This window comes from Heteronotia binoei, chromosome 16 (genome assembly GCF_032191835.1).
Source record: "Heteronotia binoei isolate CCM8104 ecotype False Entrance Well chromosome 16, APGP_CSIRO_Hbin_v1, whole genome shotgun sequence".
NCBI classification, from domain to species: Eukaryota; Metazoa; Chordata; class Lepidosauria; order Squamata; family Gekkonidae; genus Heteronotia; species Heteronotia binoei.
In genome coordinates, this window is record NC_083238.1 from 33,991,636 (window position 1) to 34,018,949 (window position 27,314).

The 27,314-nt window shown below is 43.1% G+C and overlaps 1 protein-coding gene across 1 annotated transcript in view; it reads right to left on the minus strand.

The window, feature by feature from the left end:
- Nucleotides 1-22,741, minus strand: part of CHN1 (chimerin 1) — a 181,297-nt gene extending 158,556 nt beyond the window's left edge. Inside the window, exon 1 of the mRNA XM_060257127.1 lies at nucleotides 22,285-22,741. Within this exon, the coding sequence (XP_060113110.1) occupies nucleotides 22,285-22,303 (19 nt within the window). The 5' untranslated portion in view covers nucleotides 22,304-22,741. The remainder of the gene's footprint in view (nucleotides 1-22,284) is intronic.
- Between the last annotated feature and the right edge of the window lie 4,573 nt (nucleotides 22,742-27,314).

Sequence of the window (27,314 nt, forward strand, 5' to 3'; positions counted from 1 at the left end):
AGAGCAACATGGCTGCCCACTAAATACAAAAAAGTTCTTACAAAAGAAACATCATGAATTTAGGGTATACTGGGATTAGATTATTTTGACAGAGCTGTTTAGATTAGCTAAAAATATAAGAACTTGATAAAAGAGAGAAAAAATGTCTTGTGACTTTAAAGGGGTGGAAACTGCTGACAGACACTTTAAATACTACTGATTTGAAAAGGCTTCGGGATGTGGTGACCAGGACTGTTTGGTTTTTTTTTTTTTAAAGCAGGAACGCACAGGAACGCAGTTCCGGCTGACTTGGTGTCAGGGGGTGTGGTCTAATATGCAAATGAGCTCCCACTGGGCTTTTTCGACAAAAAACCTGCACGAAACATGGTGACATCAAGGGGGTGTGGCCTAATATGTAAATGAGTTCCTGCTGGGCCTTTTCTGCATAAAAAGCCCTGGTGGTGACCATCTATGAAACTCAGAAGTAATACTGTCTTTTGTATCCAACCCCCAAAATGGGAAGATTATTTCTCATCCCTGTTTATGTCATCATATAAAGCTGCTAGTCTGCCTGGGAAGCCTGACAAATTACCTTTGTGGCCAGATGTCTCGAGTGAAAAACTCAAAAAAATAAAAGAAATGAAATCTGGCAAGGCACCTGTGCCCGATATGATTCCAACTGAAGTATTTCAAAATAATATGGAATGGTAGTGTCAAATGTCAGCTTCTATATTTAATGTCATTAACCAGACAGGTAAAATCCCCCTTTCTTGGAAAAAGGCAATTATAGCTCCCGTTTATAAAAAAAAGGTGATAAAAATGACCCTGCAATTATTGCTCTATCTGTTTGCTATCTACAGCTGGAAAACTTTATGCTGCTTTTTTGTTACTCTGAGTGAAGGACTGGGTCCAGTCTGAAAAAATAATTGGTTGTGAGGAGGACCAGTTTGTGGGAGAGAAGTCTACTCTTGATCACTGCATTGTAGCACATCATTTGATTTAAAATATACATTTGTCTCAGGTGGACGATTGTATGTGGCCTTTATTGATCTGCAGGTGGCCTTTGATAGTATCTCTAGAGATTGTTTCTGGCAAAAACTGGAAAGGTTTTCAGTAGATGGCAGACTATTATGGTCGGTACAAACTCTGTATAAGCCCTCTTTTGGACAAGTACAGTGAAGTATTGAAGGTCATTTAACTAATTTGTTCCTTTTGCAAGGATGTCTTTTGGCTCCCTTTCCATTCAATTTGTATGTTCAAGACCTGGTGCAAAGGTTGAACAAACAAATCTTTCATTATCCCATGTTGGTGTCAATTCTGATTTCTGTCTTGCTATATGCAGGCATCATTTTGTTAGCAAGAACTCCTATAGGACTGAGTTGCCATATGAAGGCCTTCTCTATTTATTGCAAAGAAGGACTGGTAATTAATCATACTAAGGTAATGGAATTCTCCAAATATGTGCTGGAGAGTTTGAAATAGGTACATGGATGGAAAACCTATTGAGCAAGTTAGTCAATTTAGGTATTTAGGGGTAACTGTTCATGTGAATATGAACTGGTCATATAATCTTAGAGATGTGTACTCTGAAGTTGCAATAGCAAAGAAGGTGATTGATGTTTTTACATGAAAGACAGGCAATTTGTCCCTGAAGCTATAACAATATTTAATAGCAAAATTGGGTTGGAGTTTCTTTATGGAGCCCCTATCTGGGTGAAGGCTGCCAGGGAACAGATAAACTTTTACTGCCGTTTTTGCATAGGAAAACAGGAACATCAAAACTGGCTGCAAGTATTGCTCTGCGTGCAGAACTGGCCCAACCCAACATTTCTTGGAGGTCCAAAAGTAGGCTCCAACATTTAAGTTTTGGCTAAGAATATACTTTACAACAGCAGACAGTAGTTATCTTTATTATTTTTAAAAGGACAGATATAAAAGTCCTTGGCTAAAGCTGATCAAGGCACAACTGCAACTTTTTGGGATATCCATAGCTGATGTTGATAGTTTAGGAATGACAGCTTCACAAACTCTTATAATAAAGAGCCTGTATGTACTGGATAGATTTCCTAAGTATTAGTAGGAGATCCCGTAGTATGTTCTTCATTATACTTCCCTATCAAACTCCTTGCAATTATATTTTGAGTTTCTGACAGTACCCAGATATAGGAGACAATTTATGTTGGCTCCACTGACTGCTTTACAGAGGATTGCTAAATTATTGGCCGGAATGGAAGTTAAAACTACCCTGACAGTAGAAAAGTGGTGTTTTTTTGTCAATTGTTATTAAATATAAAAATAGGTGGGTTCATAGTTGATTTTAATTTATCTGGCCTATCAGTGTGAGCCATTCAAAGCCAACTGGCTATAAGAATGGATTAACTAAAAAATTTAAATTTAAAAACGTAGCACAACATTCAGGAGCTGCATCCTCTGGGTGAACTGGCTTCAGCTCCTCAATTCTTCATTTAATAGAATTCTCCTTATGATCTAACCACTGTAGAGTCTTTGACCACAAGGTGGAGCAGCTGCCTAATTATATGAATTTTATCATTACATATTAAGCCGGCAAAATTATGCAATTTTTAGAAGATACTGGGTTGGAGATTGGGTCCAGATTAACATTTCAGCAGGCACAAGGACTGTGGGGGCACTGTTTTCCCCCCTTCCATCCAACCACGGTAGCCTAAATTCCCCCTCAGAATTCAGTTCCTGAGGGTCCCTTCTAGGGGCCAGGAACTGGATGGGGGGGAAGGGGCATTTGTGGCTGCTGGGGGGGGGGGTAGACAGGAAAATTTAACTCCACAGGTAGAAGTCTTTGTCTGTGGAAAGGTTAGTGTGGGTTCAAACTATTGTTTTGAAGTATTTAATTCAATTTCTGTCTTGCTCTTCTTATGGAGGTGGGCTCAGGGCGGATTACAACATAAAATTCATACAATAAACCATGTACAAATACACTAAGCTGTATCTGAAAATCTAAAATCACTTCAATTAAAATCAATAAATATAATTAAGATGGCACTGTGTTACCCGGGGTCTATTATATTATGATATGCATTTCCCACATAAGTGATTTTCTTTACCTCTATTTCCAGATTTCTGAAAGTGGAGGCCAAGTCTGTGATGACAATGCTTTGAGATTTTTAAAAAATGTTTTATTTATTTTTTTAAAAAAATACAAGGCTGTGTTAATGATATCAACAGAGGATTTTTTTTTTAATGGTACTTCTTGGTTTTCATTATTAACAGTATTATTGGCTTAATAAATGATAAACAACATGATGAAATGCCAACTTCTTCCCCTTTAAAGATTAAATTGAAATGAACCCCACCTAATGGCGGAGGGGTGGGGGACTTTTTCTTGACATTTTCTACCCTCAACTAATGGTTTGAAACAAGCAATGCATGACTGGAAAGGAAAACATCTTGTGCAGTTCTGGGTGCGCAAGCAATAGCGGAAGGACTGCAGCAACAGATGACTGTGCATATGGAACAACAACATGCATAACAGATGCAACACATGATTTTATTTCATTTGTTTGTGAACCTGTTATCGGGGCGGGGGGGGAACTTCCACTATGTTTTGTGTGGTGTATATAATAATAATAATAATAATAATAATAATAATAATAATATTTTATTTTTATATCCCGCCCTCCCCGCCAGGCGGGCTCAGGGCGGCTAACAGACATGGGGTCCCATGATTCACATTAAACAATAAACAATATAACAGGCATGGGAGTCCCATGATTCACATAAAGCATAGCAATTTAAACATTAATTACAAATAAGTTATTTAAAATACATAAAACATATAAAATAGGTGCTAAAATAATATAGTCCTGATGTAAAGGCCTGTAAAAAATACTGCAGTATTTAGGAGAAAACACATTCCCCCCCCCAAAAAAACATTGTTTAACACTTAAGGAATTACTGAGAGGGGGATACTATGAAAGATTTTCTTTTTTGAAATACAGGAAACTCTTTTTAAGACAAGGTTTTACTCACTTAAAATGCATAGCATGAAAACTGTTAGATAAAACAATCTACATCTTAGAAGAATGTCAAGCAGGGCACACAAGGCCAGATGTTGGTGGACAGATGTTACAGTTCTGTAAATAAACACTGAGTCCATGCTGAAGATTTTTTTCTAGGAGTAAAACCTTTACTTTGAGACACACAGAACAGGTAACTTGATAAGTACTGTGCAGACCTCTCTCCTGGTCAGTAGCAGATCCAGAAAGCACCAAAAGGAAGGAACCAGCAAAACAGAAGAAACTTCTAGGTCCCAGTTAGTTAGTAGGCAACACAGTCCCCTCTATGTACTGGATAACTTTGCAAGTAAATTAACCCCCTTATTATATCTCCACTTAGTGTGATTCATTGCTATTGCTATCCTAACAGCAGGGGAGGGTCATCTCATCCCCCCCCCCCCAGCGTTTTCGCACTCACCTTCAGCCGGCGCGACCCCCCTCTTCACCGCGCAGGATCTGCGCGGATTTCGCACCAAATGCCGCGGAGCAGCCGGAAGAGCCGGAAACTCCCGGCGCAAAAGCTGCTCAAACGTAAACCGCCAAAAAGCAGTTTCCGTTTGTGCGGCTTTTGCAACGGGAGTTTCCGGCTCTTCCGGCTGCTCCGCGGCATTTAGTGCAAAATCCGCGCAGATCCTGCGCGGTGAAGAGGGGGGTCACGCCGGCTGAAGGTGAGTGCGAAAACGCCCACTATTTTCTCTTTTCCTTCCCTGGCATCCCCCATAGCTTCTCCTTTACCTGCTTCCTTCTTTTCTTCCCACCCATCAACCAACCAACCTACTATTATCTGCTTTCCTGCATTCAGTTTTTTCTCCCTCTTCCCAGTCAAAGCTTGGCCCAGTTGTGTGGTAGCAGGCTGAGCCCAGGGGCGCACTATCCACTGGAAGAATTCTGTCTATCATTTACTTTACTGCATAATCTTACAACCAACCATGTGAGGCAAGAGAAAAAGGAGTACAGAATATACAATCATTCTTAACTCCGAATAGTTTGTAAATACTGGCATGAATTTTTAATACCACTGGCATGAAACACAGAGTTTTCCTGCATTTCATTCAGTATCTACAGCCCCTTTGACCCCAAAAAGTCATTCTGGGGTCACAGGATCTTTATGGAAGAACAGATGTAAGGGTTGAGGGTACGGTTTGACAGCTCTGGGTTGGGAAATCCCTGGAAATTTTGGGGATGGAGCTGTGGGGCGGCAGGGTTTGAAGAGGGGAGAGACTTCAGCCATGAAGACCACATTTCAAAGCAGGCATTTTCTTCAGGGGAACTGATCTCCGTTACCTGGAGATCAGCTGTGTAATCCCATTGAGATCTTCAGTTGCCACCTGGAGGCTGGCAGTTCTAACTGAAAGGATCAAGTGAAGAAGAATAAAGAGATGAAATAATTACTCTTTCCTTTTCTCCACTGCAAGTAGTCTCTTCACTCCAGCCCACCAACCTGCATGGCTGTTTCTCCACACCAATCCTGAAACCCCATGATCTTGCCAGAGCTTGGAAAGGAGCCTTCAGGAATGGAATTTTGGGGGAAATCTGTATGCCTTCCATGCACAGATATGAGCCGCTGCAATTCCCCTCCCTCCAACTTGGGATATTCCCATTTAACAAATTTTAAAAATAGTTTCTAAGAATCAAATCAGGCCTCCCAAAATCTCTGCAAAAACCCCCAAAAGTCATCACCACACTTAGCATGGTCTCCAGTGTTCTTGGCATTATATTATCCCGACCTTAACAACTGTGTTTACTACTCTAGCAAGACTCAGAACTGATCAGCCATTACTGACATTTTTCATCATCAAGCGTGAACTTCAGCTTCCAAGGCCCCACATTATTTTATCTGCTGAAACCAATTTACCATCTAACAGGTCTATTTTGCTTTCTATGCTCCCAAAACAGGCTCTCTCTTCAATTTCAGTCAAGAGAATGCACTGCCAGCAAAAGGGGAGAGAAATCCTTTCAAGGTTACTCTCCTTACTTGGTTCATTAGATTTTCTTTTTTAAAAATTAGATGAGGGTTACACAGCAGGAGGTGAAGAGAGCCATCTCACGCTCAAGGCTAGACGCACTTTCCAGATGATTCAAGGGTGGGGATGCCTCCTACCAAATCCCAATTTGGGGATAAAATGCAAGAGAGAACAATAAAAGTAGTTCTGGGTTGCCACTGGAGAGAAAGTCAAGGGGTAGTAAAGAAAGTAAAAAAAAAACATATTCAAGGAGTAGGGTTGCCAATCCCCAGTTTGGGACAGGGGATGCCCTGGTTTGGATGTCCTCCCCTCACTCCAGGGTTATTAGAAAGCAGAGGGGGAGGGAAATGTGTGCTAGGCACTCCATTATACTCTATGGAGACTGATTCCCATAGGGTATAATGGAGAATTGATCCGTGGGTATCTGGGGCTCCGGGGGGGGGGCATTTTTTGAAGTAGAGGCACCAAATTTTCAGCACAGCATCTGGTGCCTCTCCTAAGAGGGGGGAAAGAGAAAAAAGAGAAGGGGGAAAACCCCAAACAAAGCCTGATGGGGGAAGGAGAATGATTCCGAAATAAAAAGAAGGCAAACCTGAAGAAGGTAAGGTTTACACAGTTTACAAAACAGTCACAGCCAGCTGGAGGATCCAGAGGACTAGTAAGCATTCGGGTTTTTCTTAGTGTTTATTATAGTGCACACCAATAAACCATTTGTTTTATTTACAAAACTGCTGTGAAGACTGTGCTCTCATAGTCTCAAAGCTAGTCCAGTAACTTGACTGCTCATCCAAAGTTTGTATTATTAAGTTTTAGTTGCAAGACAACTTGGCATGGCTGGTGTCATAATTGTAATTCCCTGGATAGGCTTTGGGCGTTGGCTCTGCCTTCATTGCCATTCTGTTGTCAGAACCTGGTGGCAGCTACCGTTTGTCTTACAAGGAGGGAATAATTTCCCTGCAGGACTTTGATAAATTTGTGGAAACGAATAGTGGCAAGTGGGGGCAAATGGGGGCCGGGGTGTAAAAAGAACTTTGACCCAATAAACCCCCTCCCCCTTTTGCTGCTTTACCACTGCTGCGTATGTATGCATATTCCTGTACAATAGCCCCATACCTTGACTCAGCTAATCTGGCCATCTGGATTCGCACCATGGAAACAATGAGATTTGTCTGCTCTAATGTACTCTATATAAGTCTCTCCTCAAAATCAACTGGGAAACTTCAGTTAGTACAGAATGCTACAGCTCTTATTATCAAGAACTAGGTGATGTACACATATCACTCCCATTCTGTGGTCACTTCACTGGCTTTGATCCACTGCCCATTAGTTATGCTCAATTTTAAGGTACTGGCCATCACATACAATGCCCTTTGTGGTCTTGGACCCTCATATCCACAGAGCCGCCTCTCCTTCTGTGTCCTGCCACAACACTTCACACATCTGAACAGACCCTTCTACTAATAATAATTATAATAATTATCATTTGGCAGAGTGTGTAATATAGCCATGAGGCCCTAAGGCGGTCTGGTAGCCAGAAGTTCTAGCTCTTTTATCTTTATGCACCATTAGATGGTGAGCTAGACTTTTTGGTTGGGCTGAGAGAGCTGTGACTGATCCAAGAGGGCTGTGATTGATCACCCAACAAATGGGCAAGTTCAACCACAAGCATTCTCGGTAGAGGCCCCATTAATAGGCTGCCTGAGGTCATCAGGAAGGCTCCCACATTGTTGGCTTTCTGTGAACTATAAAACAGACCTATTCAGGAGGCCATTTTTATAAAGAAATAGGACTGAACTGCAATGATTCAAGAAAATGTTTCAACAGAGAGAACAAGGCCTGTGGACTATAATACTACCACTTATTATCTGTTTCAGATACAGCCTGAATGTACCTGAAGAAGCGAGCAGTGAGCCACGAAAGCTTATCCCCTAACACAAATGTTGTTAGCCTTTAAGGTGCTACTGGACTCTTGCTCTTTTCTACTACTACAGACACAGCCAGTGTTCCTCTAAGCTGAGTTAGCTTACCATTTTTTTATTTTAGTAAATTTCTATTCCGCCCATTTCCCGTAGGGCTCAGGGCGGAGTACAACATATAATAAAACAATAAAATACAATAAAAACATTTTATAAACAGATAACTCAACAGCACTCAGATTACCATGACATCACATATTGCCCAGCCTAGCCATCTCACATCATGATATCTCATAGGGATGGCAGTTTTTATTCCAGTTCCTAGCACAGATGACAGTGCTGGCCAGGGAGGCCAACCAGATCAAGAATAGACACCCGCAGCCTCAGCTAAAAGCCTGGTGGAATAGCTCCGTTTTACAGGCCCTACAGAAGGCTAATAAGCCAGGTAGGGCCCGGATCTCAATAGGGAGCTGAATCCACCACTTGGGTTTTAGCCTCCAGCTCACACATTTTTGTCTTAGGAAGGATGATCCAAGAGCACACTAATTTTATGCAGTAGCCAAATAGCTCACTCACAACTTTAATGCCAGTAGTTCACAAAGTGGAATTCTTGCTCACAAGACTCCACAGCTTAGAGGGAACATTGGTCACACTGCTACCCATCTTGATCTATCTACTTACTATCTATTGTTTTTATCTTGCTCTCACTGCATTATATTTCTTTCTCAATGCCAGTCCTTGCATTAACATTTATGCCTTGTTTCAGAACTCTACATTCCAGTCCTACTGATTGCACTGACTTACATTAATCTAATCTGCGTTCAGACTCAGTGAGAAAGGCAGACTATAAATAACATAAATAAGAATAAATGAATGTACAAGGGGAGAAGGGAAGGAGATTCAAGCAAGCTGAACTCAGAGTGGGTTGAGACACCTAAATGCAGGTAATGAATTTACGTATTTATATCTCACTGTTCTCTCCCACAAAAATAGCAACATACACTAACACGACAGCACCTTATAGGTTTGGTCTCTCTTTTTAGTTGGGGAGGGGGGAGGTTTGATTGGCCTGAAGAAAAGGAGATTTCAGAGGCAAAAAGAATTTCTGAGAAAAGGAAAAGAAAAGTCATCTGGGTCTTGTGAGGAGGGCAGCATAAACTGAGAAGGGGACTCAGGAGAGCAGTACCACAGAAAGACAGCCAAGCTACAGCAAAGACTGAGTGCAAGAGACTGGCAGAGGGTCTCTGAAAGACAGTAAGAGGCTCTTATAGCTTTTGCTCAAACTTTAAGTTGTGTTGTCTAAAATTTGTATACACATGTCCTACTTTGATCCTCAATACTTTCTTGTTGCATTAAACACTACTTGTATTTTAAGTTCTACTTGTGAGTGATAATAAGTGATTAGGGGGTCTTGGAGTTGTTTTGAAATTTCTTTTTTTAACATTAGAAAATACAAACAGGAGCCCACAAGGACTTGCAAGGGGACTGCATTTCATCCTCCTCCATTATTTTCCTTTCCTGAAACCCCACATAGCCCCTCCCCTTTTCCTACTTCCTTCTTCCCACCCAACAGCCAGCCTACTATTATCTGCCCCTCTGTCTTCAGCCTCCCCTGACAGCCTCTTCCTAGGAAAACTATGGCCTAGTTGTGTGGTACTGGCTGCTGAACCAGGCTCATGAAAGCACATCATTTCCCCCTGTATCTTCCTCACCACATTATTTCCTCTTTCTTTCCCACCTCCTGGCAATGCCTATATCTTCTCCTCTTCACTTGCCTCATTCTCTCCTTCTCAGCCATTCACCTGCCTACCAGTGTTCCCTCTAAGCTGAGTTAGCGTGAGCTAGCTCAAAGATTTTTAGCCTCCAGCTCACACATTTTTGTCTCAGCTCAGGAAAAATGGCCCCAGAGCATACTAATTTATGCAGTAGTTCACAACTTTAATGCCAGTAGCTCACAATTTAATACCAGTGGTGCACAAAGTAGAATTTTTGCTCCCAAGATTCTGCAGCTTAGAGGGAACACTGCTGCCTACTTGTTACCTGCTTCCATCTTCAGCTATTTTTATTATGTATTGACTTAATTTATAATCTGCCTTTCTCCACAATGGGGACCAAGGCAGCTTACACAATTTTACTCTTTTTTTGTTCAGTAAGGTAGGTTAAGCTAAAAGTATGTGATTGGCACATCACTCAGTGAACTTCCACGGAAGACTTGTGATTTGAAACAGGATCTCCCAGATTCTTCTCTTGACCTCTAATCAGTATACCACACTGGCTTTCATAGGATGAGTGCTGTTGAACAGAAGCAGGCAGCAAGACCTAGTTGAGTCATGCAAGTTGGATGATATCAAGTTACTCAAGTTTGCTGCCATTCCTGGTCCAATAAATTTTCCCTTAAAGGCCAAAACAGTCTTGGAAAAGGACCCTGGCTCCTCCCCCTGCCTTTTACTGACAGAAATTAAGCCCAGAACGTGGTGGTAGCCTAGCAACAGCCACTGTGGGCTTCCATTTCTTAAAGCTACAGGAGCTCCTTTATTATTTTTTGGGGGGTTTTAACCCACTTTGCAATGTATTTTTTTTAGATTTCAGGTTTTTATGCAAACCTAGGACATTTTTCAGCTTTGTAGAAAGATCAGACTTTGCCATTTACAGCTCTAGTTTTCAGACTTGTATCCTCAGGTTTAGCCAACTTGCCTATTTGAATATAGAAAAGAATTGAAGCAAGATGGCAACACTCACCCTTACAGAAGCAGGCTCAGTACTCAGCAACAATGGCTTGATTCAAATAGCGGCAGATATTATTTCACTATTTTCCCTTGGTGTTGGTCTGGCAGTCATAGGTCTCAGTAGCACTGTCTTTGTAAATAAGATGCCTCACTTCCGGCTGGCACAATGCCCCAGTTCCTGCTTATCAGAGCTTAAGCAAGGTACAGGCTGAGGGTAATAAGCCAGAGCCCTTTCACAGTAACAGCAAAATGGGCAGATATCCAAGGGATCTTTCTAACCTGGCTCAGGTTCCTAGATTCCTTCCCTCTTAGCAACCTTGCTAAGCTCTGGGCTTTTCAAAGTAGCTCACTGATGGATAGACCATTGTGACTTTGGGCTTCAAGGGGGGAACAGACAGAGCTAAAGCATGTAACATAGCTCCTTGCTGTTATCTGCATATATATTACTCGACATGTGCACACTTGTGCAGAATCTTCAAGTGATTTCTCCAAATATTCACAAAAATGTATCTTGTGTGCACAATGAGACAGAGAAAATGAATTATCGCTGACTTGGTGCAGCAGCCAAGACCGAGGCAGGGATGTCTTTCGGCAGATTCCAAATGCCAAAACTTATATCAAGTTCTGCGCAGTTCTCATAAGCTCAACCTCTTTGATGTAATTCAAATAAGGTTTTGTTTAAACAAGCATCATGTTCACAGCCAAGACATTCTTTGTTAGAACTGACCCAACAGGGCTGGGCAATACATTTATACCCTGCCCTAACTGCTAACCACGAAAGCAAACCAAGTGCAAAGCTAGCTCAGGGATAGTTCAAGACTGTTCTCCGAAGAATCAAAAGTTAACGCCTCTGGCTGAACAGATAACAGACGACCTTCACAGCTGTGCTGAGGAATGTGTCAGTCCACAGAGAGTCCTTCTGTAGCCAGGATACTTTTGTCCAAAGACATAGTGCAAGAAGCAGAACTATACAGAACTATGCAACCCACAACCACCACCACGTATTTGATACGATGGCAAATAAATAAAATATTGGCAAGAACCCGCTCTTGACAATTTTCCTTTATGCCTCACTGCCTGCCTTCTCAGGCCACTGTAACACTGCTGCCTGACCTCTTGGGGATGAAAGCAAAACATCTCTCTCTGCTCCCTCAGTAACTGTTCCAGGGTCACACACTGCAAAGTGCACAGCACCTCTCCGCCTGCTTCATAAGGCTGTTTGCCTCTTTCTTGTGCCAATGGCCACTTTCTTGTGCCATTCTGCTAGTCAAACATTTTAGTTGCCTTTAATATCAGGAGCCTTCCTTTCAACTCTCGAAATCTGGCAGAGATAATTCCTTGATTGAAGGATAAACATCCAAACTTTAGTCTGTCTTCAGTTCCGTTGGACAAAGGCTTAGGCGGTCTGGAAGGATAAGATAAGCTTGATGCATAGGTGACATCTATTGAGTACGTGGGCCTTACGCTTCGTTGTTATGGAGTCTGGCCCTGCAGGGCAATAGCTGCTAGTGGTGTTAGCTTCCCAAGATGGATTCTCTGGTCAAGGCTGAAAACCCGCTTGCCTGGACAGTTCCTGGAGGCGCAGCTTCTTCCGCTCCACGGCCGAGATGGGAGTCGCCTGGAGCGACTGGAAACCATCCGTTCTCCTTGTTGGCACTCTTCCAGAGACACGGAGCACTAATGTAGCGTTGTGGTTGTTAGCACTCACAAGTCCCTTCCTGTTTGGTAGACACAACCCACGTCCTCCTGGCAGATGCGTGCGAGCTGAGTCTCCAGGCACCCCGGCAACCAGACGGGTGTCTACAATGTTCGGGAAATAGGAGTATTTTCCTCACAGTTGTGATAAAGCAGTGAAGGGGAGAATGATGTGATAAGCCACTTTGGGTCCCCATCAGGGAGAAAAGCAAGATATAAATAATATAGTTCTGGAGGTCTTTCTGATTTACAGAACACAGTTTTACTAAGTCTAGTTTCAAGTAACGTTGGTATCTGATACATTGTCAGCAGCTGTTTATCTTAACTCAGTCAATACAGGTGACACAGTATGTTCCCTTTTGCCACTTTCTGAGCTCCTTTAGTTAAATCCATAGATATTTCCAAAATCTTTGGAAGAATACGATGAAAAGTCCATCAAATCATGCCTCTCCATCACACCAAGGCCAAACACAAGCTGGGATATCTGGAGAGAGAGGGTCTTTTGAGGCAAAGAGTAAAAAAGAGTGTAAAAAAAAAAGTAAAGGTAGTCCCCTGTGTAAGCACCAGTCGTTTCTGACTCTGGGGTGACGTCACATCATGACATTTTCATGGCAGACGTTTTACAGGGTGGTTTTCCATTGCCTTCCCCAGTCATCTCCACTCTACCCCCATCAAGTTGGGTACTCATTTTACCGACCTCAGAAGGATGGAAGGCTAGGGTTGCCAATCTCCAGGTGGGGGCAGGGGATCCCCCAGTTTAGAGGCCCTCCCCCTGCTTCGGGGTCATCAGAAAGCGGGGGGGGGGGGGAGGGAAGAGGAAAATGTCTGCTGGGCGCTCCATTATTCCCTATGGACACGGATTCGCACAGCCTAAAATGAAGAATTGATCCACGGGTATCTGAGGCTCTGGGGATGCTGTTTTTTTTTAGGTAGAGGCATCAAATTTTCAGCATCGCATCCAAAATACCTCTCCCCAAAATACCCTCCAGATGACAAAAGGATTGGACCAGGGGGTCCAATTCTATGAGTCGCCAAAGAAGGTGCCCCTATCCTTCATTCTTTCCAATGGAGGGAAAGCAATTAAAAAGGTGCGTGGTCCCTTTAAATGTGATGGCCAGAACTCCTTTTGGAGTTCAATTATGCTTGTCATACTCTTGCTCCTGGCTCCACCCCCAAAATCCCCAGATATTTCTTGAATTGAACTTGGCAACCCTATGGAAGGCTGAGTCAACCTTGAGCCGACTACCTGAACCCAGCTTCCGCCGGGATCAAACTCAAGTCGTAAACAGAGCTTGGACTGCAATATGCAGCTTACCACTCTGCGCCACGGAACTCCACAAGGACAAGCCTTATCTCTGAACAAATTCTCTCTCCTAACACCTACCACCAATGTTCCCTCTAAACTGAATTTGTGTGAGCTAGCTCAGTTTTTGAGCCCCTGGCTCAGACACATTTGTCTTAGCTCAGCCTGCTCAGGAAGGATGGCCCAAGTATACTAATTAATGCAGTAGCTCACAAAGTAGAATTTTTGCTCAAAAGACTCCACAGCTTAGCGGTAACATTGCTTACCATGTGATGGCTTGCTAAAGCCAAAGGACAACTATGGTACTTTGAATATGGCCTGGGATTTTTCTAACCTAAGGTTTACTTCAGCACCCAGCAGCAACAAAGATCCCCACACCCAAAATGTCTTCCAGTATCCCAAAACAATATGCTGAGCCACAGTTCTTCTTACCAGTTGGTTCATTCCACAACGTTTTCCTATTCGGCTGTGTGATGTGACCACATCATAATCACAAGCTCTGAAGCACCTGTCCATTTGTGTCACACACAAACGGCTTACACTTGGCAGGAAGAGAACTGCAGGTCTGTATAGAAATGCAATAATCCTCATTCCAGTCATTAATTTAAATAATAATAAATTAATGGGGGGAGAGAGAAACCCTTTTATATTTATTGGGTTTGGTTGGCCACCTGATTTTGAGTTTGACTACTTAGAGCCAGTTTGGTGTAATGGTTAAGTGCGTGGACTCTTATCTGGGATAATCAAGTTTGATTCCCCACTTCTCCACTTGCACCTGCTGGAATGGCCTTGGGTCAGCCATAGCTCTCGTAGGTGTTGTCCTTGAAAGGGCAACTGTTGTAAGAGCTCTTTCAGGGCCCCCCCCCACCTCACAGGGTGTCCTTTTTTGGGGGAGGGAGGTAAAGGAGATTGTGACTGCTCTGAGATTCAGAGTATAGGGCAGGACATAAATACAATATCTTCTTCTTCTAAAAGTTTGTGGTGACTACCAAACTGTTTGGATTGAGAGCAGTATGCATGCACCAGTGTATTCTTGAAAACCCCCTTGGGAGTTATCTTATTTCTTGTCAGCCCATATCAGTTTTTTTTTAAATAAACACTTTTTGAAGTGTACAAATAATAAAGGGTGAAATGCAAGGATTTTTTTTTAATCACTGGGTTTATTGTCTTTCGAACTGATTGTCTGATTGCTCAGCTGTCTTTCATGACCTGCCCACAATCCCAGGTTGTCAGCTCTGGGTTGGGAAATACCTGAAGATTTAGGGTGTGGAGTCTGGGGAGAGTGGGGTTTGGGGAGGGACCTCAGCAGGACATAATGTCATAGAGTCCACCTTCTAAAGCAGCCATTTTCTCCAGGGGAACTGACCTTGGTTGTCTGGAGATGAACTGTAGTAGTGGGAGATCTCCAGGTGCCACCTGGAATTAGGCAACCTTCATCCCAGGTAATGACCTGAAATCAACAGTTACCACCTACAGTACATGCTAACATGAAACCAAAGAACTCCACAGGTGTGGAAGCAGTAAAATTAAGCTTATCTACCAAAGCTTCCCAACTTGATGTTGAAACCTGGCAGGGAACTTTAAAAAGAGGACAAACCAATCCAAGCCTCAACTTGTACATATGGTGAAGTGATGAAACATGGTGTAGAAATTACATTCACTGTGAAGTTCTCAGCATGTCCTATGCAACTGTTCTATTCTTGCTGTGGCCCAAGAGAATAGCAGTAGAGATCAGGCATATATATAAAGCATCTGAATGAGGGAGATTATTTCTTTTAGCAATCATCTTTTGGCCTCCCCTCCCCTCTTAAGTAGCTTGTAAGCCCTTCTGAGTCAGAGATTTATAAATATATATTTTCAAACTTCTGTCAGTATTTTGGATAAGGAAGACAGTTAACTCCCTCTAAAGAAAGAAACTTTTGATGTGCTCAGATAAGTGTGGTAGAGGAGGAAAGGAAGAGCAGAACACACTGCTACAAATCACACATCTTCTTTTCTCTCTCCTCTGTTAATTGACTTGAAGCCTTTGCAACCAGGGAATCTGATTTTTCAGACAGACTGCCTCAGACCAGCCAATGCTTCACCCCTTGAATATAAGTTTGTATACATGTATGAGACACAAAGCAAGGTCCCCATCTCCCCTTTCTCATGTCCGTATGGCACTGAGAGCTCAAAGCAGCTGGCTCATGGTTGGGGGAAAACCCCCCTAAACATTTACATAACCTCCAGCCATCTCCCTACCTAGGAAGTGGATCATCCACCTCCCCCCTAACATGACAAAGATTTCCATTTTTCTAGCCCATATTTCCAAGGGCTCCTCAAAAACAGGTCCTTTTTTGGCACCAGTCAGAAAGCTCATTCAAATCTACAGGCAAAGGAAGATTTATCCAATAAGCCGTTCCCTTATGATGATACGGTGTTAGGCGTACAGCCTGAAAATGCTGTAGTGTGCAAAAAGAGAGTGAGGGTGAAAAGATGTCGGACAAGGGGAAATTCCCCACTGATTTTCCACTGGGCTGGCGATTGTCAGGTCATTATGACAGATGCCGGCTGCAGCAGCCACACACTGATTCTTGCTTTCCCCCATCTAGGACACTTGCATGCATTGTTCAGCTCTGTGCAATGAAGTTCTGTGCTTTACTGCAAACTCAAAACAGGACATGCTTGGTTCTTCCTTTCTCATTCACAGCAATAGCAAATGGCCGTACTGTAGGCTGGCAGGCAATATTAGCATTAACTGAGATTTAAAGGAAGAAGCTTTTCCCATCCTGACTGTGGATGATGTTGGGGTTGCTCATTTGTTACGAGGGCCGGATCTGACATAAATGAGACTTTGTTGGGCCGGGCCATGTGTGTCCTAAAATGTAATGCCAGGTAGAAGAGATATAAACTTCAGAGAAGACACAAACACAATTAAAGATTTTTTTAAAAAAACTTTAAACATGCTTAAAAGATTAGCACTTTTGCAATATTTGGTTTATTTAATGGTCTCTGATAACTGACACCTCTTGCCCTGAATAATAGCATCAAAATCTGGAGACAATATCTATGCTGTAGCAATCTTGAGTATGCTGTTCAGGTGTGTATCCGTAAATTACAAATCTACTTTTGACTTACTGAGATTAATCACAGAAATCTCATACTTTGAGCCTAAAACCCAGAGGAAAATATGAAATGGCTGGCTATTGCGAACTTTTGTACATAAGCTGCTTCATGAGCTTGTCAGCCAATGGAGAAAATAGAGGCTTTGCTCTGTAGCTTAACTGAGCAATCCTGGGAAAGCAAGCTGTGATGCAGAAGGAAGTAAGAGAGTAAGAGAGAGACAGAGAGAGAGAGAGAGAGAGAGAAGGAAGCAGACAACTGTGAGTTGCTTGTGGGCCTGATTTGCCCCACGGGCCACATATTTGACACCCCTGACCTATGGTCTAGTTCAAGCTTTCAACAACATTATGGCATACAATTGAAATGAGGGTGCATGGAGGCTGCTTCACACGACTAATACACATACACAGTGGCTCAACAACACAGTTCTGAAATTTTCAGTTATCAAGAGGCAAAAATGACTTTAAAATATATTCGCTCACACATATTGCAAGCTGCAGGAATCCATTACCATATGATACCATTTAATGTGACCATGATATTTCTGTTGATGTCTATAGCTAAATTTTAAAGTTTATTTGCTTCAATTATATCTCACCTTTCTTCCCAGTGGGGACTTAAAAGAATGTTTAGGAAATACATCAATGAACAGTGAGAGAACAGAGATGGTCTAACAGCAAATCACAGCCATAAGGGTTACAAGAAAAACCATAACTGTGGATCTCTGATAAAGTATCAGAGATCTAGGATATGCATTAATCAAACAAAACAAAAAAAGGGAGTCCCACATTACGCACAAATTCCAGAACCTACTCAAGAGAAACTTAAATTATCTTCAAGGCAGGCTATGTAGGATCCATTTGTTTATTTACTTACTTCTTTTATGTGACCCAAAGCACCTTACACCATTCTCCTTGCCTCTGTTTTATCCTCACAACACCCCTGTGAGGAAGTGTTAGGCAAACGTATGTGACTAGCCCAAGATTACCCCATACACCTTCATGGCAAAGTCAAGATCTGAACCTGGTCACCCAGATCTCTCTAACCCCTGCACCACATTTTTGAAAGTAAAACTATCAAGGCATTTAGATTAGTATTTAATTTGAATTTCTTACTCAAAGCCCTCCTAATGTTATTCCTAAAAGATAACACGCAGGTTAGTTGTTTCTTTCCACCAAAGCCAATTTTGTGCTCATCACGGCACAGACATACATAGCAATACGTGATCTGACTAGCTAGATACTAAAGAAAATTGAGTTTTTCCCAAATGGACCTGTTTACCTAAAATTACAAAATGAGTCTTCATATTAGTAATTGCTTCCTTTTAATTTGTTTACTGCTACCCACAGGGCTTGTATAAAACACAGCTGGCAGAACAGTAGATCTGCTTTCCTAATGATCTATAAAAGGGCAAAAAGTTCTAAGATTTAAAAAAAAAATATCCGTATAGGGAGCCCAGAAAAATACCGCTAGCTGAACAAAAGTAATTTTATCATCTGCTCAGAGATGAGTTTTACAAGTAACAGTGGAACACCAAAGGGAAACTAAGATCAGTCAGATTTTGTAGATCTCTCTCTCTCATGGAAAAAAAGACTTTTATTAGAACAATTAAACAGATGGCTGCCAAGACTATTATCAGGATTCAGACAAATTATTCCAAATTATGGGGAGCGGGGAGGAGAACTGCTTGTTAAATATTAAGCTCTCCAGTGAAAAAGAGCAGAAAGTACTTTGCAAAAGCCATCCAACTCTGAGTAGTGAGCCCTTTTCCATAAGTACTGTTTATTTATGGCATTTCTACCACACTTCTACTCCATCTGCATCCATTATGCTTATTTAAAGTATTTGTTTTTATTTATTAAGGGCATTTCTTGTTACCCCTTGAAGGTCCTGCTTGAGATGGCTTACTATTAAAACCATGGACACTTTCACATATGCTAAATAATGCAATTCCATTCCAGCTCAGCGACCATTTGCAAGTGGATTTTGCCATTTCGCAATCTAGCTGCAAAGTGCATTGTTTAGTGCATGTGAAAACATCCTACTTTACAATGCTAAAAATAATCCATTAAAAACAAGCCACTGAACATAAGCAGCACAAATACTATCCATAAAATAGAAGCATACCACTAAAATTTTGTTAAAATAAAATTCCTCATTAAGCCTGAGTAAAAATATGTTTTGCACTGGTGCCTATAAGGAAGTAAAGCAGATGCTGGGTGAGCAGGCCTGTAGCTAACCAGGGCCCACAGGGCCTGGCCCCCTGACAATTTTGGGGGGTCCTCACCCCCATCTCAAGGCCTCCTCTCTCCCTCCTCCTCCTGCGCAATGTAAACTGGGGGGGGTGGAGCCCAGGAACAGTTGCTGCCCCTCCCACACTGTTTGAAGGCTTGCTGGCCTCCCACACAATTTAAAGGACCCACCAATCTTCTCATTAGCAGGCCCTTTAAATCCGCAAGCCCCTCCCACACATGAGGGGCAGCCTCCAGTCTCTTTAGCTTCCTGTTCTCTCACCCGTGGCCCCTCCCCCCATAGCCCCTAGCTATGGGGCTACAGGTGAGCCTCAAGGGGAAGGGGGATCTAAAGCCGAGGGAGATGGCACCACAGAAAATGCCCTGTCTGTAGTCACAAAGGAGGACTTGAGGGGCAGATCTTAACGGTGGGCTGGATGGTACGGAAGACAGTCCTTAGGGTACTCCAGACCCAAGCCATTTAGGGCCTTAACGGTAAGAACCAACCCCTTGAACTGTGCCCCAGAAACAGATGAGTAACTTGCGAACGAAATATACAAGCAACGCAAAAATCTATATAACAGTTGGAATTGTACACACAAACACATCCAGCCCAGAATAATCAAGGTGCAAGTATACCAAAAGGTCTGAGGGGGGAAAGGCCTTTTCACCCAGAGCCTAAATAACGCCAAAGGTGGTGCTGCCTGAACCCTTGGCCGTGTTTCAATGGCACAATACAATTGCAGACAGGGCCCTCTCTTGTGTGAATGCTGGATAACCCTGGGCTAGCTGCAACTCTCAGCCAAATTTACCTCACAGGGTTGTTGAGAGGATAAAAAGGAGGAAGGGAGAAGATGGAAAGATATTTTAAGTCCCCATTGCGGAGAACAGTGGTAAATAAATAACTACCTGCATTGCCTCTAACAATGATCCAGGAGAATGGGAATGTTGACACAAAAGCAGAGAATCTTTCAAATTGATGCTTTAAAGGTTAAAACTGAAGGGAAGGAAAGGTCCCCTGTGCAAGCACCAGTCGTTTCCGACTCTGGGGTGACGTTGCTTTCGCAATGTTTTCACGGCAGACTTTTTACGGGGTGGTTTGCCATTGCCTTCCCCAGTCATCTACACTTTCCCCCCAGCAAGTTGGGTACTCATTTTACCGACCTTGGAAGGATGGAAGGCTGAGTCAACCTCAAACTGGCTACCTGAAAACCCAGCTTCTGCCGGGGATCGAACTCAAGTCGTGAGCAGAACTTAGGACTGCAGTACTGCAGCTTTAACACTCTGCGCCACATCCCCAAAACAAACTGGGAGCTAGTGAAAATCTTTTGGGCACCAATAAGACCGCAAAAATAAGGAGGGGGGACATCTTCTGATGTAGACATGCAAAGGCTCTGCACCAAATCTAGATAAGCAAAATATTCTACTCCACCATTTCTTCTTTGAATTCCTCTTGTGACAGGATCCCTAGGAGCTCAGGGATCAACTGATACTTTCATTCCCCTTAGGTTCCTAGATCCAAAAGGAGCAACCACAAAAGTGGAGAACAAAAAGGAGGGGAAGCAGAGAAAATGATGGTGAATAATCACTCTCAGCTATGCGAGAGATTTCTTCAGCCACAAGTGCCCCCCCCCCCCCCATTTCAGTAAGTAACCAACACAGTGGTAGGGTTGATATGCACAGCAAGGTTAGGCAGAAGATGGCAACACAATATGGTCACCAGTGTCCTGGTCCCAGATTACAACAGATATCCAGGTGACAGAGACCAGTTACCCTGGAGAAAATTACTGCTTCTGAGTGTGGACTCTATGGGATTATTCCCTGCTGGGTTCCATCCCCTCCCCAAATACTGCTCTCACCAGGTTTTACCCCAAATCTCCAGGAATGTCCCATCCCACAGCTGACACCCTTAGGCACAAGCAATCTGAATCTATCATTTTCCTCCAGATTTCTTAAAAAACTGACTTGATCTGAAAACCTAATTTCAAGCGAAACACAGCCGCTACATAAAAAATCTGTCAAACCCCATGGGGGAAAAAAAAATCTCTTTTACCAAACCCTTTTCTAAATTCTAAAACTGGTCTTAGAAATATGTTGTAGGTAGGAAAATATTGCAGAAATTTTAACAGACCCAAAGCTGAGAAAGTGTTTTTGTCCTTATAGGACTCTGCATTCCCTCAAATGTCAGACCTCAGCAAAAATTCCAAACAGAACCAGTAAACACCATCTCCACAGCATTATGAGGAATCACATTATGCATAAATTATAATTATGTGAAATTGCTCACTAGAAAGCACTCCTCAAGTTAAGATGCAAGCCATGAGTTATTCATGCAATGAAATTTGTTTCCACAAACGATGTGCTAATATTAAGACAGTTTTTGCTTCACGTTGCTGTAATGGAGTGGCTTTTAATTGCAAAGTTGGGAATGAGTGCAATTAAGCTTAATAATCAGTTCAAATATACTAATATGCTGGCATTTAACACTGCTGATTTTAATATTTTATTTACCAGAAACATCGGCCTGAGGCTAAAAACATACATCATCAAATACAAACTGTAAAAGAAAAAAATTCTCAGGGTTGTTAAGAGAATGCTATTGTTCAATCTGTGTGATGGAGCCGTTTCAAAGCAGTAATAAAAATGTGAGCTAGGAAAACCTCTTTTTATAGATTTCTTATTTTAAAAAAGCCACAATTAACAGAGCCCTACTTGTTATCTATATTTTACCACACTACACACAGATCTCCATCACCAAGCACTTTGCCCGCCTTGCTTTTCAAGACGTATTTATAAAGCGAAGCAGACGCAGGTGTTCTTTGCAGAACAGGTCTGAGGTTTCCTCCTAATCAGTTTTCCCCGCAAAAAGTTTATCCCCTGCCAATGCAAGAGCGAGTAACTTTCTTTCCGACTCCACGCAGGAAGAGTAAACACCCAGCAGCTATCTCAAGGCTTGTTTAAGAGCAGCAGAAAAACGCGCTATTCCAAAAATTAAAAAAAAAAAAAAAGCAAACACGAATTGCTGTGCAAGTTACAGAAAGGGGAAAAAAACATAAGACGAATTGTAGCGTCGGGCAATTTTAAGCGCAGATGCCCACCGGCTCACCTTTCAGCCCAGCCCCGAGATGGGCTGAAGACACAAGCACACGCCCATCAGCTCTGCCTTAGAGCGGAAACAATGGGAGTGAAAGAGCAGCCTTAGCTCGCTAGCCCGTCTAACTGGAGAGAGGCTACTAGAAGCACCTAACCCTCCCCGTTTTACTCCATTCCTGCCATTGGTTTGGGGGCGAGGGCGCATCAAAGGAAACCTTCAACTTTAGGGAGAGCCTTTACTCACCAAACAAGGTAAGAGCCATTGCAAAACGGAAGCCAGGCGCAGGATCACGGCGGGGCTGGTCAGGCAGACTTGGCTGGACATTGGCTCTGCGGCGCGCACCGGCGGCAGCCCAAACAAAAGTTAGCCTTGGCACATTGTCGTCGGGAGAGAGAGAAAAAAGCCGCTTGCTTGAAGCTGCGGGGAAATTACAGCAGCCCGGGGGATGTTTGAATGGGAAAGGAGGGGCGGGTGAAGCTGCGTCAGAAACTGGGGAGGGAAATGGCGAGCCCAGAGAAGGAGGAGGGGGGGAAGAAAGAAAACTTGAGGCGCAGCAAACAGCTGTTGCCTCGCAGAGCCCGTGTGCCGCGCTCTCCCCACCCACTCGCTCCGGCTGCAGCCTTCAGGCTCGGGTAGCCATCTTGCTTCACCACATGACCAGCTTTCTCCTCCGTCCTGCCTTCCCCCGGCTTGCAAAACCCTCTCGGAGTTCCCATGGCAACGGGAATTCAGGTGACCCCCCCCTCTCACTTCCCAGTCATCACCCCTTACAGACAGGCCCTGGGAGACTGGAGCAAGGAGGGGAGGCGCAATGTAAGCACGCACCCAGGACAGGGATGGCTTGGATAGATTTTGAAAGGAAGGGTCCATCTTTCCTCTTGCTAACTTTACTGTACAGAGCAGCTTTCGGTTGTTCCCACCCTCCGTCCAGATAAGCATCCTGCAATGTTCCTACCTCCAGACATTCAAATTTATACTCTTTCAGGCTTCATCACCCTGTTGCGTATTGTGCTATCCCTGGGCGCCAGCAGTAATTTGCAATGGGATTTGCCAGTGTGGACGAGACAATTCGGTTGCAAATAAGCACTATAGCACAACAGTAGGGCGATAATCAACAAAGTAGCCCCGTTGTCTACATTATGGGATAATTGGTGATGGTGGAAAGTGGCATCAAGTCACAACTGACTTGTGACAATCCTTTAAGGGCAGGAGATGTTCAGAGGTGGTTTGTCATCTAGGGATAATTAGAACTCACAATTCAGAATCCTACTGTACTTATGTAATGATGTTGAAATGGTGGTGAAAATCACCTCCCCCCCCCCATTTCCTTACCCATCCTTATTGCAAATACACAGGGCCGGATCTAGGGGGGGCAGAGGGGGGTGCTTGCCCTGGGTGCCACCGGAGTGGGGGGCGCCAAATTGGATATGGAGTCCATTCTATTCTATGAGCCCATAAGGTAGAATGGGCCCATAAGGGGGCGCCATTTTTTAATTCCCCCCCCCCCCCACAAAAAACATGTACATCCGGTCCTGCAAATACAGTAGGGCTGTTCAATAAAACTAATCTGTGCTAAATGATGGCAGGAGGGTAGGGGGGGGTAGAGGGTGTCTCCGTTTGGTTTTTTTCTGTTTCCCCCCCCTCTCGAGCTCAGAGTTTGGAATTCATTGTTATGAGTCTGGGGGAGGAAGGGAGGGTTCTAGGGTGGGATGAATGTTGGGATTGGTGGAGAATAGCATTTGTGTACTGCCTAAAGAAGTACTCCGTGGCGCAGAGCGGTAAAGCTGCAGTACTGAAGTTCTAAGCTCTGCTCATGACCTGAGTTCGATCCCGGTGGAAGATGGGTTCAGGTAGCCGGCTGCAGGTTGACTCATCCTTCCGAGGTTGGTCAAATGAGTACCCAGCTTGCTGGGGGCAAAGTGTAGATGACTGGGGAAGGAAATGGCAAACCACCCCGTAAAGTCTGCCATGAAAACATTGTGAAAGCAACGTCACTCCAGAGTTGGAAATGACTGGTGCTTGCACAGGGGACTACCTTTTTACTGTCTAAAGGGAGTGATTCCTCCTCATCTCAGTGATGTTTGGTATTCCCAATTGTGGTTATTGCTGAATGTGGAAGCTGGGGGAGAAATGTTTCTGTATGTTGATATATAGATATATGGATAAAAGTATATTTTTAATTCCAGGAAGTTATCTGTGGGAGAGGGGGCATCATTATGATGTTAGGGGTGCGGGGTACTGATTTCCTGTTTCATTCAGACTGCCTAGATAATGATAACAGGGAGAGAGCATTGTATACTTTTTGTTTATGTTTGTTTTGTCCTCACATATATTTTGTGTATGTATTGTTTTTGCGTACTTGTATTGGCTTTTTTCTGATTAAACAATTAAAAAAACTAATCTGTTCTGTTTGAAAATGCAAAAGCTGAATTTTTATTTAAACAAAAACATCACAAAACAGCAGGCTGTTCAATAAGACTGCAGAAATAAGGGGGAAAGCTGGGTCATACTGAGATGGATCAAAAGGGGGCTAGGTAGGAAACAGATCATGAGCAAAAACTGGCAGAAGGAGAGCAACTGGCATGCCAGTTTATGTGGAAAGGGACAGTCCTTCAGATATGTGAGTCACACACACACAAAGTTGCCTTATATTGCCTCAGACCATCAGTCCAGCAAGGTCAGTATTGTTGACTTTGACTGGCAGCCGCTCTCCAAGGTCTCAGGCTTTCACATCACCTACTGCCTGGACCTTTTTAAGTGGAGATGCCAAGGGCTGAACCTGGGACTTCCCACCTATCTGTAATGCACCTATCAAGCCAGCCTGTGCCATTGTGTGTAGGCCAAATTTTATGGATGGATGGAACATTTTTCTAAATATTTTTCTCTTCTACTACTATCTAATGTTGTTTATTCACTTGTCCTGTTTTAAATAAGGCAGGTCTGGCCATGTTTCTCTCTAGCTCAGTTGGTACCGAATAAATAACTACCTTAAATTTACATAGAGGAGCAGCCAGGATCCAGGGTTATCCTGCATATCAAGAATGCACTACATGTCAACAGATGTCACAAAGTGAAAAGTTTTGAAAAAAATGCAAACAGTAGACAGAAAACGAAAAATTGACAGCATTGAAGGGTTTTGAGAACTATGAAGTAATGGAGAAGGATGTATAGGTTTTGAGAACTATGAAGTAATGGAGAAGGATGTATAGCATTGGATGGCATAGTGTGGGAGTCAACGTGTTGGACTAGGATCTGCTATGGAAGCCTACTAGGTGCCCTAGGGTTGTCAGGTCCCTTAAGAATATAAGAACATAAGAGAAGCCATGTTGGATCAAGCCAATGGCCCATCCAGTCCAACACTCTGTGTCACACAGTGGCCAATATATACACACACACACACACACTGTGGCTAATAGCCACTGATGGACCTCTGCTCCATATTTTTATCCAATCCCCTCTTGAAGCTGTCTATGCTTGTAGCCACCACCACCTCCTGTGGCAGTGAAATCCACATGTTAATCACTCTTTGGGTGAAGAAGTACCGTACTTCCTTTTGTCTGTTTTAACCTGACTGCTCAGCAATTTCATTGAATGCCCACGAGTTCTTGTATTGTGAGAAAGGGAGAAAAGTACTTCTTTCTCTACTTTCTCCATCCCATGCATAATCTTGTAAACCTCTATCATGTCACCCCACAGTCGACATTTCTCCAAACTAAAGAGCCTCAAGTGTTTTAACTTTTCTTCATAGGGAAAGTGTTCCAAACCTTTAATCATTCAAGTTGTCCTTTTCTGGACTTTTTCCAATGCTATAATATCCTTTTTGAGGTGCAGTGACCAGAATTGTACACAGTATTCCAAATGAGACCGCACCATCGATTTATAAAGGGGCATTATGATACTGGCTGGTTTGTTTTCAGTTCCCTTTCTAATAATTCCCAACATGGCGTTGGCCTTTTTTATTGCAGTTGCACACTGTCTTGACACTTTCAGTGAGTTATCTACCACAACCCCAAGATCTCTCTCTTGGTCAGTCTCTGCCAATTCACATCTCATCAACTTGTATTTGTAGCTGGGATTCTTGGCCCCAATGTGCATTACTTTGCACTTGGCCACATTGAACCTCATCTGCCACGCTGACGCCCACTCACCCAGCCTCAACAGATCCCTTTGGAGTGACTCACAATCTCTCTGGTTCTCACCACCCTGAACAATTTAGTGTCATCTGCATACTTGGCCACTTCACTGCTTACTCCCAACTCCAAATCATTAATGAACAAGTTAAAGAGCATGGGACCCAGTACTGACCCCTGCGGCACCCCACTGCTTACTGTCCTCCACTGCAAAGGCTGCCCATTTATACTCACTCTCTGCTTCCTATTAATTAGCCACTTTTTGATCACAAGAGGACTTGTCCTTTTACTCCATGACTCTCGAGCTTACTAAGGAGCCTTTGATGAGGAACTTTATCAAAAGCTTTCTGGAAGTCAAGGTAAACAACATCTATTGGGTCCCCTTTGTCCACATGTTTGTTCACCCCCTCAAAGAACTGTAACAGGTTAGTGAGGCAAGATCTTCCCTTACAGAACCCATGCCGAGTCTTCCTCAATAACTTGTGTTCATCAGTGTGCTTGTTCATTCTGTCCTTGATAATGGTTTCTACCAACTTTCCCGGTATTGAAGTCAGACTGACTGGCCTGTAATTTCCCAGATCTCCTCTGGAACCCTTTTTAAAGATGGGGGTGACATTTGCTACCTTCCAGTCCTCAGGAACAGAGGCAGATTTCAATGAAAGATTACATATTTTTGTCAGGAGATCCACAAGTTCACCTTTGAGTTCTTTCAGAACTCTTGGATGTATGCCATCCGGACCTGGTGACTTATTAGTTTTTAATTTGTCAGTCAGTTGTAGGACCACCTCTCTTGTCGCCTCAATCTGACTCAGGTCTTTCAACACCCCTTCCAAAATTAGTGGTTCTGGAGCAGGCAAACACTTCTCATCTTCCACAGTGAAGATGGAGGCAAAAAATGCATTCAGTTTCTCAGCCATTTCCCTGTCCTCCTTCAGTAATCCTTTTACCCCTTGGTCATCCAAGGGCCCCACTGCCTCCCTGGCTGGTTTCCTGCTTCTAATATATTTGAAGAAATTTTTATTGTTGGTCTTTGTTTTTTGCAATATGCTCCTCATAGTCCCTTTTTGCCTGCCTGATCACAGTCTTGCATTTGATTTACCAAAGCCTGAGTTCCCTTTTATTAATCTCACTTGGACTAGCTTT